The sequence below is a fragment of the Varanus komodoensis genome, unplaced genomic scaffold, assembly GCF_004798865.1.
Source record: "Varanus komodoensis strain SLA01 unplaced genomic scaffold, ASM479886v1 scaffold25, whole genome shotgun sequence".
Classification (NCBI taxonomy): domain Eukaryota; kingdom Metazoa; phylum Chordata; class Lepidosauria; order Squamata; family Varanidae; genus Varanus; species Varanus komodoensis.
Window position 1 is genome coordinate 10,117,056 of NW_025335661.1, and position 15,517 is coordinate 10,132,572.

At 39.2% G+C, this 15,517-nt stretch overlaps 1 protein-coding gene across 1 annotated transcript in view; it reads right to left on the reverse strand.

Moving 5' to 3' along the window:
* Positions 1-15,517, reverse strand: part of SLC9A9 (solute carrier family 9 member A9) — a 332,462-nt gene that overhangs the window by 56,224 nt on the left and 260,721 nt on the right. The window contains exon 14 of the mRNA XM_044432976.1: positions 11,382-11,461. Within this exon, the coding sequence (XP_044288911.1) occupies positions 11,382-11,461 (80 nt within the window). The remainder of the gene's footprint in view (positions 1-11,381; positions 11,462-15,517) is intronic.

The following is a 15,517-nucleotide window of genomic DNA, read 5'->3' on the forward strand; positions in this document are numbered from 1 at the left end:
GTTGGTGCAGCTGGGTTTAGGCAACATGATAACCCATGTTTCAGCAAAAATTCATGGTTCAAGAACTCACATTTCAACTCACACACAACCCATACTCAACCTGTGAGTGTAGGTAATCATGTCTGAACCCTGACAGTGTGGATGATATTGGTCTTGCAGGGGCCAAGTGGGGGATTTTCCTCCTGAATTTCCTTCTTAATCAGATTGTCTTGGGCTGCTTTTTTTTTTTTACCTACTCTGTCCTGAACCACCAAGTGAAAAACATTGACCCTTTAATTGCTGCTTCTGCACTTACGTTCAGTCCAAAGGTGGCTGAAGATCCACAGGATCTTTTGCAATGGGAACTGAAAGCAGACCATTTTGAATGCTGTATTCTTGACCTTCCCTCTACCTCACTTCCATGTCATGGTGGTTCTGCAGCTAGGGACAGTGTCTAGGGTAGAATGGATCAGAACTTGCCAATGATATACCATTTCAACAAGGGCCACTGATAAGACCCTGGTGGAGTTTCTCCCCTTTTTTACTCTTGCATCCTGTTTGGTCACCTGTCTCTTATTCTGGCCTAGACAATCAGTACAGTGGCAGGTAGTGAGAACAGTAGATTCCTATTTGCTTACTGGGGCTTTGAATCTCAAGGAAATGGTAGCAATGAAAACAAAGGGGATGAGGAGAAATAGCAGCTGGTGATAATGGTGGTGGAAGGTAGATTCACTGAGAGATTGGGCCATGAAAGATGTCTTACCCAAGAGACCTCCAAAACCTGGAAACAGTATATGTTGCAAAATTAGTTAGAGTCCAGAATCATGACAACAACATTATATACTTGGGGCTTAATGCATCAGCCATTTCCTTTTCTTTATCTGTTCATCTGGCTTAATCCCGTTTCATTTGCTGTTGTTCAAACTTATTTTCCTTAGGAATTTGCATGTACGACCCACTACAACATGTGTATCTATTTTTCTATGCAAAGGAACAGAATATTACTATTAGTTAAAGCATCTTGCTTCTATGCAGCTAAAACCTAGACTAAAAATCAGCCATGATTTTTCACTTCTGAATTGTTGATAAAGCATCTACTGCCTTTTCTCAAGTATATGCCCATAGCATGGCAGTGACAGCCTGTGATGAAAAGCAGATTCAGTTCAAGATCATAGGGAGAAATTCCCTTTGATTGCCAGCTATTCTTCCATGGCACGCAAGGGCTTTGCTTTGGTGAGCAAGATAAAGGCTCACCACCCCACAAGCTATGCTGCAAAACAATGACTGCAGTCAATGATTATGTTTTAACCACATGCAAAACCTGATGCTTCAACATTTTTGATTAATTAATTAAATTTGACAAATGCTCTGTTGAAGGCTAAATATTATTGAGAATCCTAAATACTAAGAATAGATTCATGTTACCAAAAATAATTAGAAAGCTAGAAATAGAATCTAAAGTATGCACCATTTTCTGTATTATATCCAACTATCTGAGTTTTACATTCAAAAGTCTACTAAATCTCCATAATTATATCTCTTTATTACCATTATTATTTCTCTGAATTGCAGAACGTTTATTTGCTATCAGGTACACAAGCCACCCTTAGAAGAAGTTGCATAGTGTGGGTTGTTTGCAGAACCACCTATGGTGCACCCAACAGAAAATCAGTCTTCCCATGGATTGTTCCCTCCCTCCTTCCCCTTCAGTTCTCCAGCTAGTATTCTGGTGCTTTTCAAGGCAGAAACTTGCTTTTCTCCCTCTTCCTGCTAAGATCACTACTTGATTTCATTCCTTAATTTTGTATTTTTGCAGACCCTTAAAAATGCATTGGGTCATATTTTTTCCTGACCCCTGAACAAATGTGTTCATATAGATGAAATCCATCCACCCATCTATCTGCACATATACAATATGAATACATATATAGATATATATAACACACATACACATTCTGCAACTGTACAAATATGCCCTTATTTATATTCAATAGGCATATTCTTGCCTGGTCAATTGCCTTATAAGTTTCAGCAGTCAAACAGAGTAGGAAGGAAGAGCAGGTAACTTAACATGGAAACTGCTTAGATGCAACTGTATACCGGCTAATTAGCACACCCTTGCTGGGGACCATTGCTGAGATGTCAACTGAAAAGCATTGAAAAATGAGGGAAATGGAAAAAGTAGGAGCATCCAAAAAGAAAGGGCAGTATCTCCTCCATTGCTGTATGATCCTGTCACTTTTAAGTGTTGAACTGACACTTAGCACCCGCCACCTTTTCAACACTTCTCTGAGTCTCTGCATAATCCAGGAAAGGAAGATATTGTTTCCCCACACTTTTTGCAGCTCCTTTTCAGAGCAGGTACTGATGCAACTCCTTGGTAGCCTCCTTGGTAGCCTCCCTCCAAACTGTTCCCCAACAATTCTGAGGCGGCAGCTGGGTGGGATGGAGTGCATGTGGCCCCTTGGGAAGGGGCAGGTTTAAGTATTACTGCTGCTGGAGCTCCCATTTGCTCTGTCCTTTCTTCAACCTTGCTAACATTTAAAAATGGTTAGGGATATTTGCACAATTTTTCGACAGGGAAATACATGCACATTTAATGGATGGTAAATAAATAGAGGGGTATTATGCAAAGATTTTAGGTCTAGGAAGAAACTGAAGGCAAATATATGTACCTGCAGTAAAGGAACAGTCAATGTAATTTGTAAATTTCCCCTCCGTTTATTTTCCAGCCTTTTAATTTATGTAGAATTTCCCTCCATCTACTTCCTAGACATCAAATTTGTATATATTGTCTATAGTTTTTAGCAACTGTCAGGAACCCACAGTAATTTCAGCAGTAGGTGCTCTGAAAAGGAGTCTCAGAAAGTGAGGGGCAATATCTTCTCTTTATGGAGTAATGAACACATCTGTAAAATTTTCCGAGGCTGGGTGAAAAAAAAGCATGGCAAACCAGTCACAGGTACTCCACAGTGCTGCTTAGGCACTGGTGAAAGGGCTGTCAGTGGCCTCAGTAATGTCAACATTGTGAAGAGTGGCACGGTGTTTTGGTTTTGGGTTTGTTTTGGGAGGGGGCGGGTTTACTGTTGTTTAGAAGCTTACTAGTTGATCCCTGTAACATATGATGAAATTGCATTCCTGGGTTCACGTAATGCAACAATACACAATAATACATCATGGAGTGAATAACACCTAGAACGACCCATCTGTTATCGGGGTGGCTCGTCTCCAAGTAACATGCCACCCTGCAGAAAGTAGTCTGGGTGCAGATGACATGATACCACACTGTTGCTAGTTTTTCATGATGAGTTGTTGTATCATGTCAGTTTGGCTGTTTCTAATTTAATTCTTCCATTTCTGCTTCCTTGTCCTGGTACTTTATATGCCTGGGACTCTGCCTGCCATGTACCACTTCTCCATGAGACGCAATGTCAAAATGTTTACTTCAACAGGTACTAAGATGTACGTTTGGCTAGCCGTATGATCAGCTGCTGGGGCAACTGTATTCATGTTGGTAATAATGTATTTATTCCCTCCCCCAACCTCATTCTTGAACCTAATAATTACATCATTAGCGACATGGATGAAACCAGTTGTATCTGTTTGACAATAGTATGCATAATTGTAGACTGTCCAAATTCACCAGTTATGTTGGAACTGAGGCGATTTCTGACCATTCTGAAATGAAGTTATGTCATTCATGATCATCACTTATGTCACAGATACAGGGCTGAAACTAGCACCACTTCCTAAGGATCACACTCCCGTATCTTAAAATTTCCTTTAATTACAAGACCCCAATTCTAAATCAGTCCTTTTAATTGGTTGAAACTGTAACACTTTCCACTGTACTAAATTGGAACTTTGAACTTTGGCTGTGAAAATATGAACTATCATAGTAATGAAGTCAAAGTCAAATACAATTTTCTTCTACCAGAATACTTCTATCCTGCAACCCCAAATGAACTTCACTTTCTGCACTCATACTTCAGTTTGAACATAAAAAATGGGTGAGTGAAGCCCTGTCCAGTGCCCATTTGAAGACACTAAACTCTTCATCTTATAAACTATCTTCGTGTTATGAATCTTATACTTTCTAGCTCTTCCAGTTCTATAGCAGATGCCAAATTTTGTGCTTTTGTAGAATAATATACTCTCAGTGTTTCTGCAACAAAGGTAAACCCGGGAGCTTCAGCATTGGCATATTCTATTGCTAACTTCAGTGTTGTTCACATTGCAAAGCTAAAAGAAAAGATTACTGCCTTCCCATTTTTATGAATAGCTGAGCATAATAATCCCACCTCAGTTCTACAAATAAGGTAGGGAACTGTGGTAAAGTAAAAACAAAACAAAACAAAACAAACAACCCACCCAAACAAACAAACCCAATCTCTATTTGTATGTGTATTGGGAAAAAGACTTGTACAACTTTTCCATGCCCCAGGTATAAATATGACATTCTGAGAGAACAGTTATATTCCTATAACAAAATATCAAGTCACAAATTTATCACAGCCATGGCTTGTTGCCTTTTAATAGATAGGGCTTTTTTCTGCTGCTTCCAATTTTGAGAGTTAATTGGGAGATCTTGCTTAATTCTTTCTGTAATGTCTATAGCAGCTAATCCAACTGTGAGTCACCAGATGCTGTTGAACTACATTTGCCATTATTCCCAGTCAGCAAGGCAAGACAAATAATAACAGGTGATGGGAGTTGCAATCCAATATTATCTGGGAACCCATGCTTGGAAAAGGCCTGTGTAGATTATGAACAGAGAGTTGGAAAGAACTGAAGGGAAAACTGGTCCAATAATCTCCCCCAAGGAGTGTTCATTATATCAGCTGGGGGTAAGAAGAAGAGTGAGGAATTTAGAGAAGAATCCTGGCTGCGCTTGAGCCTCTTTCTCATGAGGAGATGGAAAATATTTAGACAGCCAAAATCAGACATCTAATATTTTTGGAAAGCCAGGGATTGTGGTGGCAATCCTAACGTCCATGTTTTTTCTCCTTTCCCATTGGAGGCCTGTCAGCTTCTGCATGCAGAGGCTTATGAGTAGCCACATAGGATGGAATAGAAATATTTCAAATATTCACAATAATACAAATTTAACTTATAAAATATGAAATATCTGGGGGAAGCCAACAGCAGGCAAAGACAAGGTAGGAATTTGTGTGTGAGGTAAGCCTGTTTGGGGAACCTCTCTTGAGGACAACATACCAAAACCATGGTGCTTCCTTAAATGGGGTATCTTATCAGTATTAAGGGGAGGACAAAGAGATTGCAGAGTTGTTTTATCTATATGATTGCTCTACCTCAAAGGAATGGAAGCTTCTTCCAGCATATGCAAATGTTTAGATTTGTCAGTCCTAGCAATAGGAGCCTGGACTATTCATCTTTTCAGAGATTTGCATGTAGAGTCGTTGGCAGAAAGAAGATGTAGAAAAAAGACTTTAGATTGAAAATATATTTGTACAATAATATTAGGGCAGTGGTTGCAGTAAATGAGAACACCAAAGAAAGGCACCTGCTTGTAACAGGAAGGAGAAATAGCTTTTTAGAATGTAAATGTGCTTTCATTTCAAGACAGTTTCCAAATTATTTTCCAACAAAGAAGACTTTGAAAGATTTCAAAAGATCAAAATCAAAAGAAAGATTTATCACGTGTCTATATTGGAGACCCAACAATCTCTTCAGGTCTTACATGTCTCCCATTAGTTTCATCTCCAAATTTTGTCTGGCTCTTGTCTTTCAGTACCTGAAGCATGAATCTCCTTTCTGCTCTTAACATTTCACATTATAACATTTTCAATTTTCAATGTTTTCTGTTTCTCTGTCAGATCCAGCTTATTTCTCCTCCCTCTCTCCCTCAAGCTCCATTTGTTCTTTCTAGGTTCAAATTCCATTTTTTTACAGGGTAAAATCAGTTCAGGTAGATTGTGTGCTGGGCCAGAGAACATAGCATTGTTGGTCAGACTGGTGCAATCTCCACAATACTTGTCCTATTTTTTCATTTATTAGATTTCTATACCTCCTAACAGCAGAAACTCCAGAACTGGTTGTCTAGTCCATTTGATTCTTTATATCTTGAGGATGTGGACAAGGTGCTGGGAGCAGTATGAGCCATTAACTAGCTCATTATCGAATTCAACCCTTGCCCTTCTGAACTGACTAAACTGGTTAGGGGAATCAATTAATGTCTCTTTGCAGGAAGGAGTTGGTCCCTCTTGTTTACAAGAGGCAGTCATAAGACCTTTGCTATAGAAAGTTTTCCTTGAATCCAGGAATCTGATAGGGTGGAGCTAAATGCACAATCCTTGGCTCTGGTAGGTTGGGTAGTACTGGGGGATTAGGAATGCCGAGGAATCTGTATTGGAAGCAGGAGTCTGACAGATTTTCTGGGCTCAGCTGCCCAGACCCTGATCTGCTTTACTGGGGCCACAGGTCTGAGTTCCTGGTGTGCATTCACAGCATTCATGTGGCACCCCTCAGGGATGCAGCTGCATGTGACCATGGCACAAGCAACATTCCTCTGCTGCACATGATGTGGAAGAAGACTTCCAGTTGCACAAGCTTTGTTCCATGGACATTTGTGGACTTCCTCATGACTTGATTTGGCTTGGCTTGCTTCCCAAGACCGTGCCAAGCACGAGAGGAAGACAGTGAACACTAGAGAGACAGATCCCATAGAGCTTCATCACAACACTATGAGGGATTCCTGTTTGATTCCACGGCTGTTGCTCCATGGTGCCCCACAAAGTCTTCTAAGCTATTTAGCATTTACATGCACATCAAGGAGAGGTCAGAGCTTTGTAGGAAGGGGCAATCAATAGGCTGAAGACACCCAGCTCTATTTTCACTGAACATGAGGGAAGCTGTTGAAAACCATGAACATTTCCTGGGTTACATAATGGATTAGAGAAGGGTAAACAAACAAGATGAATGTGTTTTTGACTAGCAGGAAGCTTGACCTGAAGATTCTCTTGGTCTGGAAAGGGTCTCCTTCATTCTGAAGGATTGAGTTAGTAGCTTGGGAGTGTCCTACCTTACCGTCCCTAAATCTTCAGGAGGTGGTAGTGGCAAGGAATGTATTTGCACAAGGGTGTGCCAGCTGCAACCCTTCCTGAGTTTGTTATTTGAAACAATTACCCATGCCTTTCTTGCATTATGCTTAGACTATTGTGATGCACTGTATATGGGGCTACCTTTGAAGAGCATATGAAGTTTCAATTCATGCAAAATTCTGGTGCATCATATCACAACCATATTACACCTGTCTTGAAAGACTTGCATAGGTTGTGAGTTCCTTTCCAAGCTCAGCTGAAGGAATGGTTTTCAATCTGTAACATCCTAAATAACTTCAGACCTTGAAATCTAAGTGATTATTTTTCCTGTCAGAAATTCACCTAAGTATTAAGGTCTGTAGGAAAGGTGTTTGGAGTACACCATTACCTGCAGAAGCCCATTTGTTGGGCCTGTGTGTACGCCTTTCCCTCCCTTTGCCTTTGATGTGTCTAATAGAAACTCAGAACTTCACACAATGTTTAATCTCACTTTCTAGTTTCTACACTCAGTCTTTCTTTTTTCTGCCTTCAGTGAAGTGGACTAGATTATGTCCTTTAAAACATCCACAGTCAAAGACTTTTCCTACTGAAGAATCAGCATATGTCCTATGATCCCACTTGGCATCAATTTTTAAAAACCTTCTTTCCCTTTATACTGCATTGCAAATTGAATTTTTAGCTGTGCCTGAAAAATGAAAACAAACCAACAAAAATTCAGGAATCTATATCTGAAAGCTTATTTACTCACACTTTCCACAAAAGTTTCAAACTTTAATTTCGAAAAGGAGGTAATAAGGAAGTTCTATGGGAAGAAATAAAAAAGGGGCTTTATAAAATTCCCTTTATAGACTTTGTAAAGTAGCTGTGTTATGTACTATTCAGATATATCGCTGTGCTGACAAGTTCAGGTTATTTGAGGACTAGTATATTCTCATATGTACCTGCCTGGATGTTGAGATGTTTTTGAGTGGTTCTTCTCCCTGTCCTTCCAAGAACATTTGATGTACATTTGTCCAGAATTTGAGAAAAAACTTTCTCAGCGGCTGTATCCAGAGTTTGGAACTGCCTATCAGGGGAAGCTTATCTGGCCAGCCCCCCAGTGCTGACCTCTTAGACCATTTTGTTCAAACAGTCCTTAAAGTCAATGTAACTTTTCTGATGTGCTACATAATTTAAACTGTATTTTAAATACAGAATAGCACTATTTTTTTATTTTTATGGGTTCATTTAAGTTTTAGGTGGCTTCACAGGGCATGTCTTTTCTCTGCCAAATCCCATACATGGCACTACATGTACACCACTCTTTAGGCTCAGTAGCCTTTCTTTCCTAATATTATAGGGAAGAATATAATCTATAATATTATATATTATAATATAATATTGTAGCAGCACGAAATAAAAAACATAGACTAACATGTTAAAGTACTTGTTTCAGGTAGATTTGTTATTTTTGGCTGTTTTATGTAAATTCTTTTACTTGAATGTGAATTTTTGCAAATATGCACAAACACATTTGTGTGAATTATAAGTCCATCAATGGGCAGATGACAGAGTGGAAACTATCTTGAAATCCACAAAACATGTGCAGAATGGCTTTTGCTCCATTTGTACATCCCAAACAATGGCTGTTTGTGGCTCTCCAGACTTTCCAGCAATGCTTTTCCATTATTTATTTATTAATTAAAACATTTTTATGCTGCCCCATTCGCCGAAGCCTCGGAGGGGCTTACAACAGCCTCGGGGCGGCTCCATTACCTGCTATATGTGGTCCCCTTAAGTGGAAATGACAATGTTGCTAAGCCTGGACTCTTGCTAGGTCTGAGTCCTAAATCTATTCTCAGAACTCTGGATGTATTCCATAGAGTCTTGTGTCTATGGATGAAAAAAGAAGATTTTTTCCCTCAGCTTAATTGCTATACCGGGGGCAAGTCTCAATGGGGAATGCAACTGGCAAGGAAGAGGTTAGCTCTCCCCTTCCTACATGCTGCAACACTGCTTCATAGTTGTATGTGTGGCAATACAATGGAGGGAATAACAATCATTGGTTTGGGATGATGAGGGGACAAAACAATGGAAGAACTTAGTTTATTTGAGGTGGTTTGGATGCGAAATTAATTGGATGGGTTCAATTTCTGAGCAATTTAAAGAAATCCTATCAATTATTTTTATATTTGCACATGATATATACACCTCTGTGTCCTATTGGCATGGGTTCCATATCTGTTTAATCCCTAGCAACACCTCTGCTAGGGAATAAATCTGTAACTTTCTGCACCTGAAGTACACACCCTATACATTTGAAGTACACTGACTTATATGGCCCTTTTTCTTTTTTATCCACAGGATTTCCTAACCTCTCATGCTTCCCCTTTTCCACCCAGGACCATGCTAACCTATTCCTATTCCTGCTAAGCCAGGAGCAGTATTCTCCTTCTTGAACCACTGAACCCCATATTGCTTGGGGTTCTGCTTGTTCACTAGGGCTGCATAAGTGACCAGATTTGTGCCCCATGGAGAAAGTGGACCTTGCCAGCCCAGGAGCACCAACTGATGTTCTTATCTACTGCATGTTCTCAGCTGAGATCCTTATGGGTGTGCAAAGACAGGCATTGCAGTAGCTTGGATGCTGTGTGCTACTTTGCCAGTGCAACCAATTTCAGTACTGAAACAACAGCAATAACTTTAACAGCAGAAATGGATTTATCAGCAACATCAAAATTCATATTTCTTCATTTCTGTGGAATACAGATTCATTCCTAAGTTGATCAGGAGCCGATGTCTCTCTCTCCCTCTAGGTTTCTGGTTCTAGTTCAAGCCACTGTTTTTAACGTTTAAAGCGGGAGTGGGCAATGTAGTCCTAATAAAATGAGAGCTGGGTACATCATCGTGTAGATTCCTTCCATATTAACTTATGTAATAAATACATGCATACCTAAATAAACATGTACCCGCACACTTAGGTCTTCAGTGTCAGTGCTGCTCCTTATTCCCTGCTCTTTGTGGAGCAAAGGTGGAGGTGGCTAGCATGGAAGGCAGGATCTTCTTCCCTGTGGTACCACAAAAGTTTTGAAACTCTCCCAAGGGATGCTTATTATATTTTTCTCTTTAAATTTTCAAACTTCAGTGAGGAGTCTTTATTTATTTATTTAAAACATTTATGTGCCGTCCTTCACACTGTCATGTCTCAGGGAGGTTTTACAATTTTATGCTTGAGGTCAGATTGTTTGTTGGCTTTCTGAATTTTAGTATTGCTTGCATGAATTTTAGTATTGCTTGTTTTATTTATTTATTTATTTATTTATATATAATATTTGTATGCTGTCCTGTTGTGTAGGCCTCAGGATGGCTTACATAAATAAATAAGAATAATATAGTATCATTTGATGATGCTGTCAAGTTTTTTTACTTTCATAAGCCATTTTGTAGACCTATGTGGGTTAAAAAGCAGTATAGAAATTAACTTAGAATCATAGAATCGTAGAGTTGGATGGGGCCATGAAAGCCATCGAGTCCAACCCCCTGCTCTTGCAGGACACCACATTACACCATCCCACTCAGATGGCTATCCAGTTTCTTTTGGAATGTTTTAGAGCAACTCTATTTGTCCTCTTTGTGTGTGTGTGTGTGTGTGTGTGTGAGAGAGAGAGAGAGAGAGAGAGAGAGAGAGAGAGAGAGAGAGAGAGATCTGTGGTGGAATATCCATCATTTCTAAAATTTAACAGCTCAGACCAACAGTGGGGTAGAACGGAATCAACAGAATTCATCAACCAAAAGGAGCCTAGAGGCGGCTGCAGATCTATCTCCTCTGCTGGCGTGCCCCTAGCATTGCTCTAAAGTGCTTCATCATGGCTGCCACATATAGGACACTGTAGGTAACTGAGCCACGACACTGGAGAGGTTGCTGCCACACTGTGGAGGCCTGTGCCTGTGGTCCCTCTCTGCATCTGTGGATAGGAGCATCCACTAAGTTCACAAGCAGCCTCCCCGGGTTTAGGATTATTCCCTTAAGAAAGTAAATAAATAACCATTTTATTTCTAAGAACTTCAAAACTATTGATTTGTTGTAAACACTGAATACTTTTTTTATTGAGGTTAGAAGTACTCAGCCTTATTCCCTCTCACTGTCTTGAAAAGTTCTGTGACAGCAGTTTTCTATTTCAGAGCCTTCTTTGAACTCACAGCTGTTTTTTTCTTCTCTGTAACAGCAATATGATTCAATTTCACACCGTACTTAAAAATGAAAGGAATATCTAGTTACCCTACTAAGTTTATCTCCATTATTTTCTTCTTTAATGGAATTACTTTCTATGAGTCACGGTTGCTAACATGATAAGAGGATACTTATGGTCAAAGCCATACCATATTCTGAAGAGCCAGGCACTTTCTGCTTTTGTGGTGTTTTTATCCGGGTTACTTGCAGGCTACAACAACAACAACATTTTAAAACCCTTTTGAAGATGCCCAAACTACAAGCAAGTAAGTTAAAGTTAAAACATGAACATGATATAAAAGCATATTTCATCTTACCTCTGCCAAGGGCTGTATAATCAACATGGCTGCCGGCATCCCCTATGCTTCACTGTAGCTTTAATGAGCCATGGTGGGCTACAGTGATCCTTTTGTTTGCGCATTTTTTGTCGCAATGATGTAGAATATTACAATTTTGCTACAGATCTACTTTTGAGCACACTAGATTGTACTCCATATTTTTCTTTTCTGCATTGGTACTCATGTAGAATAGTTCAGGATTTATTTTTATGAATGATTCCATTTTTATTAAACAGCTGAGGGACACTATATTTTGTGATCAATAAAATGATATTTCTTTTAAATTGCTGCGATGGGATTACTTTCCATTTACTCCTGTCAAACTGAGAAGGCATTTGTTTCTGATTTGATTTGATTTTTTGAGTGTGGCTTACAAAAAGGTCCTACAGGGGCCATAATATTGTAATAATTATGACACATTTACTTTCCACTCTTCCCTTTACCCCCTACCCACCTGCCAATATGAGAAAACCAATACTGGAACATAACAAGAGTTGCTGCTATTTTATTCAATGACTTCAAATTTCAGGCAACTATTTTACAAGTTGAGCATTGTGGGTCCTTGTGTAGCACACTCAGTACCCTCTGTAATTCTGAATTATCAGCAAACACATCCATAGTATATGTCCTGAACAAGGTGAAAAAAGACAATATGAATATAAAAGTGTAATGTTCAGGCCAAAAGCTTGTTAAATGTTGTACTTGGCTATGAAAATCCCAGTACTAACCTATCCTGGTTACTAGTTCTGAGAACTTTAAGGGCTTATATGCTAAATATTGCAGCAAATTTTGAAATGGGTTAGAATATTTCTGCCTTTTTACTAGCATTTCCATATAGAAACACAACATATAAAATAAATATGTTTTATTTAAATATGCCACTTTTTATCCACGGCAGTTTGATTATCTGGGGGCAGGAAAGGAGAGTTGGTATATACCAAGAAAGTGAAGTCTACTACAGAAGATATCTGCAATACCATCTAACTGCTATTCTTGTAGTAAAGTGCACATCAGAGATGTGTAGGGATGTAGAAACACAATATCAACTAAATAGCAAGTACCTTATTAGATGTACTGATTCATGTTACATCAGATCACCATAAAGCCCTGTGTAGACCTACCTAATTGCACTCTTGATCCTTAAAATAAAACTAAGGAATGGCTTCCTAGCAGCTGGTGGCTCAGGGTGGCTTTTAACACATTGCCAAAAAAGAAGAAGTGCATCATTAAATATATTTTGCATAATATTTGCATATAAACTAATTTACAAGTATTGATTCAATTTAGAAATCAAAGATTTTCCTTCTCTTGCAGATCATGTTTGGACTATACTTCAGCAGGAAAGAACGGGTCTTGGTGCTCTCAGAAATAGAAACATAGATATATAGAAACAGAGCAAGTCAGAAGGGGTCTCCCAGGCCATCTAGTCTGACCCCTGGCTCTAGCTGGCTCTGCTCACGACATGCCCACCATGTGCATGTCTACATAGTGTAAAAACAGTGTTTCTGTTCTTACAAAATGCTACCAGATACATCATGGTTGTATTGGAAGCATTTGCCATCACATTTAGAGGTGCCACACACAGTGGCCATTAGAGGAAAAATCACAACATGATTGGTTGGGACATGTCATATGGTGACCTCTGGCAGGAGGAGACCATGGATTTTGAGAGCCTTCCTATGGTGACCGTAGTCCATGCCTCAGTGGACAGTGACATTACCATTTCAAGGTAATTTTAATTGGCACTATATAATGTTTTTGTATTTTCAGTGGGATCATATTCCATTGGTTTTGATAAATTGGACTGTGTCTTGTTTTTACTATCCTGAAAATCTGTGGCTAAGGTGAATTAAAACTATAACATACATAAAATATAAATAAAAAATGGGCACAAATTCTTGTGACTTCAAAGATACTTGAGCTCTAATTGACTTGAAAATATGAGTACAATAGAAAGTACAACACTTAAAATAGACTCTTCTGCATCACATGGGGTTTTCTTGGTTTTCCTGAGAACATGTAAAAACATACCAAACTTCTTTCAAGAGACTCCTTGAGGTGAGAAGGGGGAAAAAAAACCCACTCCAAGGGGAAAAAGACAATATATTTATGGTTGATTTTGGCATTGTTTTTTTTTTTTAAGTAGAACTACTGAGTTTGGAAACATTTGCTCTTCTTTGAGAAAAGAATTGAATCCTAGAGAAGCTATGAAACTCTCATAGCATTAATGAAATTAGGTCAGCAGTTATTCTTAGAAGCTGATAAAAAGTATTGAAATCAAAGTCAGGATTCACATTCCTATTACGTGTCATAGAATTCCTTTCTGTGATACAAAAAAAGCTTGAAAAAAGCTACAGACAGAAACTTCATGTGGATCATTCCTAAAGATGCTGGCCTTAATCCAAGATAGAGACGTACCCAGAACCTATGTATACTTTGAAGTTTTAGTGACTATGTTTTGAAATAACATAGGTCAGCATGACATGAGTAAGCCTGAAGAAGTCTTGCCAGAGCCATGATACAGCTGCAAGGAGGGGTTCAAAACCTTTGCTTTTGCTTAACCACAGGTTATTAGGATGTCCAAATGAACAAACTATTGATATTCATTATATTTGGTTTATATATTTATATATGGTTCCAATTTGGAACCATTCCTACCAAACAAAGTTAACATTAAGCATTGTTTATTGCTTCAGGTGATCTGACAAATTGTGGGTAAGCAAAAGATTCCAAGCTGATCTTTCTGGCTATGCCAGAGGAAGATTGGGCAGAAGGGAGTCCATGAGACCAAGGCTTGTTGATGTTTGTCCATGTCATGCTAAACCAGGGTATTGAATCTCTTTCAACATCTCCCTTTGACGTCTGAATCCCTCTTGGAGAAACTCATAAGAGCCTGCTTTCCTGTAGAGACAGATCCGAAGGCAAAAGTGGCATGGCCAAAATACCAAATAGATAATAATACAGGTACTGTAATAACATTTTAGTCTAAAGCTCTCACTGCCAAAAACAATGCTTTAAACAAAACATTTCAGATTGTGAGAGTGGGGAAAAAACTGCGTATTAATAGGTGGTTGGGGAAAGAGACATACTTATCTGGGAAACAATGTAAGGCCAAATGTGGTCCCTGTGGCTGAGGTTCTGTGTCCGTGTGCCAGACTGCATTGCTGTTGGCTTCAGTGGGGCTTATATATGTACTTGTGGATTAGCAGCCTTAGGCATGGGCCCAGGTCCACTGAATTCTGTGTTGGATTGTGGCACTGTCGTTTGAAGAGGTATGTATTTGGGTTGGGGCAGGGGAGTGTGCAATTTATATTCTAGCTAGAGCCAGTTTATCTCTATTTAATAACATGAAACAGTTCAAAATGTCAAATATACAGTAGTTCATAACAGGCACAGGGTGTTCTGAACCACTTATGCAAAAATTATGTACTATTAAAGTATTTCTGAGAAGGTGCAACTCCCTGAGGTTCATTTAGGTATTGAAGCCAGTTGAATAGCAGCTTTTTCTGAGCACATTTTTAAAAATAATGATACAAAATAGCACTCAGCCTTTGTAATAATATCACAAGTGAACATGTATGAACCTGGCTGGAAGTAAGGTTCTTATCTGAGCTTTTCTCCAGGTATTTCCATCTTTAGAGAGAAGACATCTGGTTATCAAAGAAAGGACCTTTTCTACAGTGATGATAGGTTTGTTGGTTGCGCAGGTGGCCCCCACACTCACATTGTGGGACCCTCCACTTATCATAGTGCTGTGCAATGTAGGAGTTTTGGCTACACACCCAACCAGTGCTCCAACTGGTGCATTCCAGCTGCTGCCAGAACTTCTTATTTTAATTCTTCCACAGTGCATCTAGGCCCAGATGTAGCATAACCAGGGGCACTGAGGACATTAAAAAGGCAAGCATCACCATCAGCTCAGAATTTAG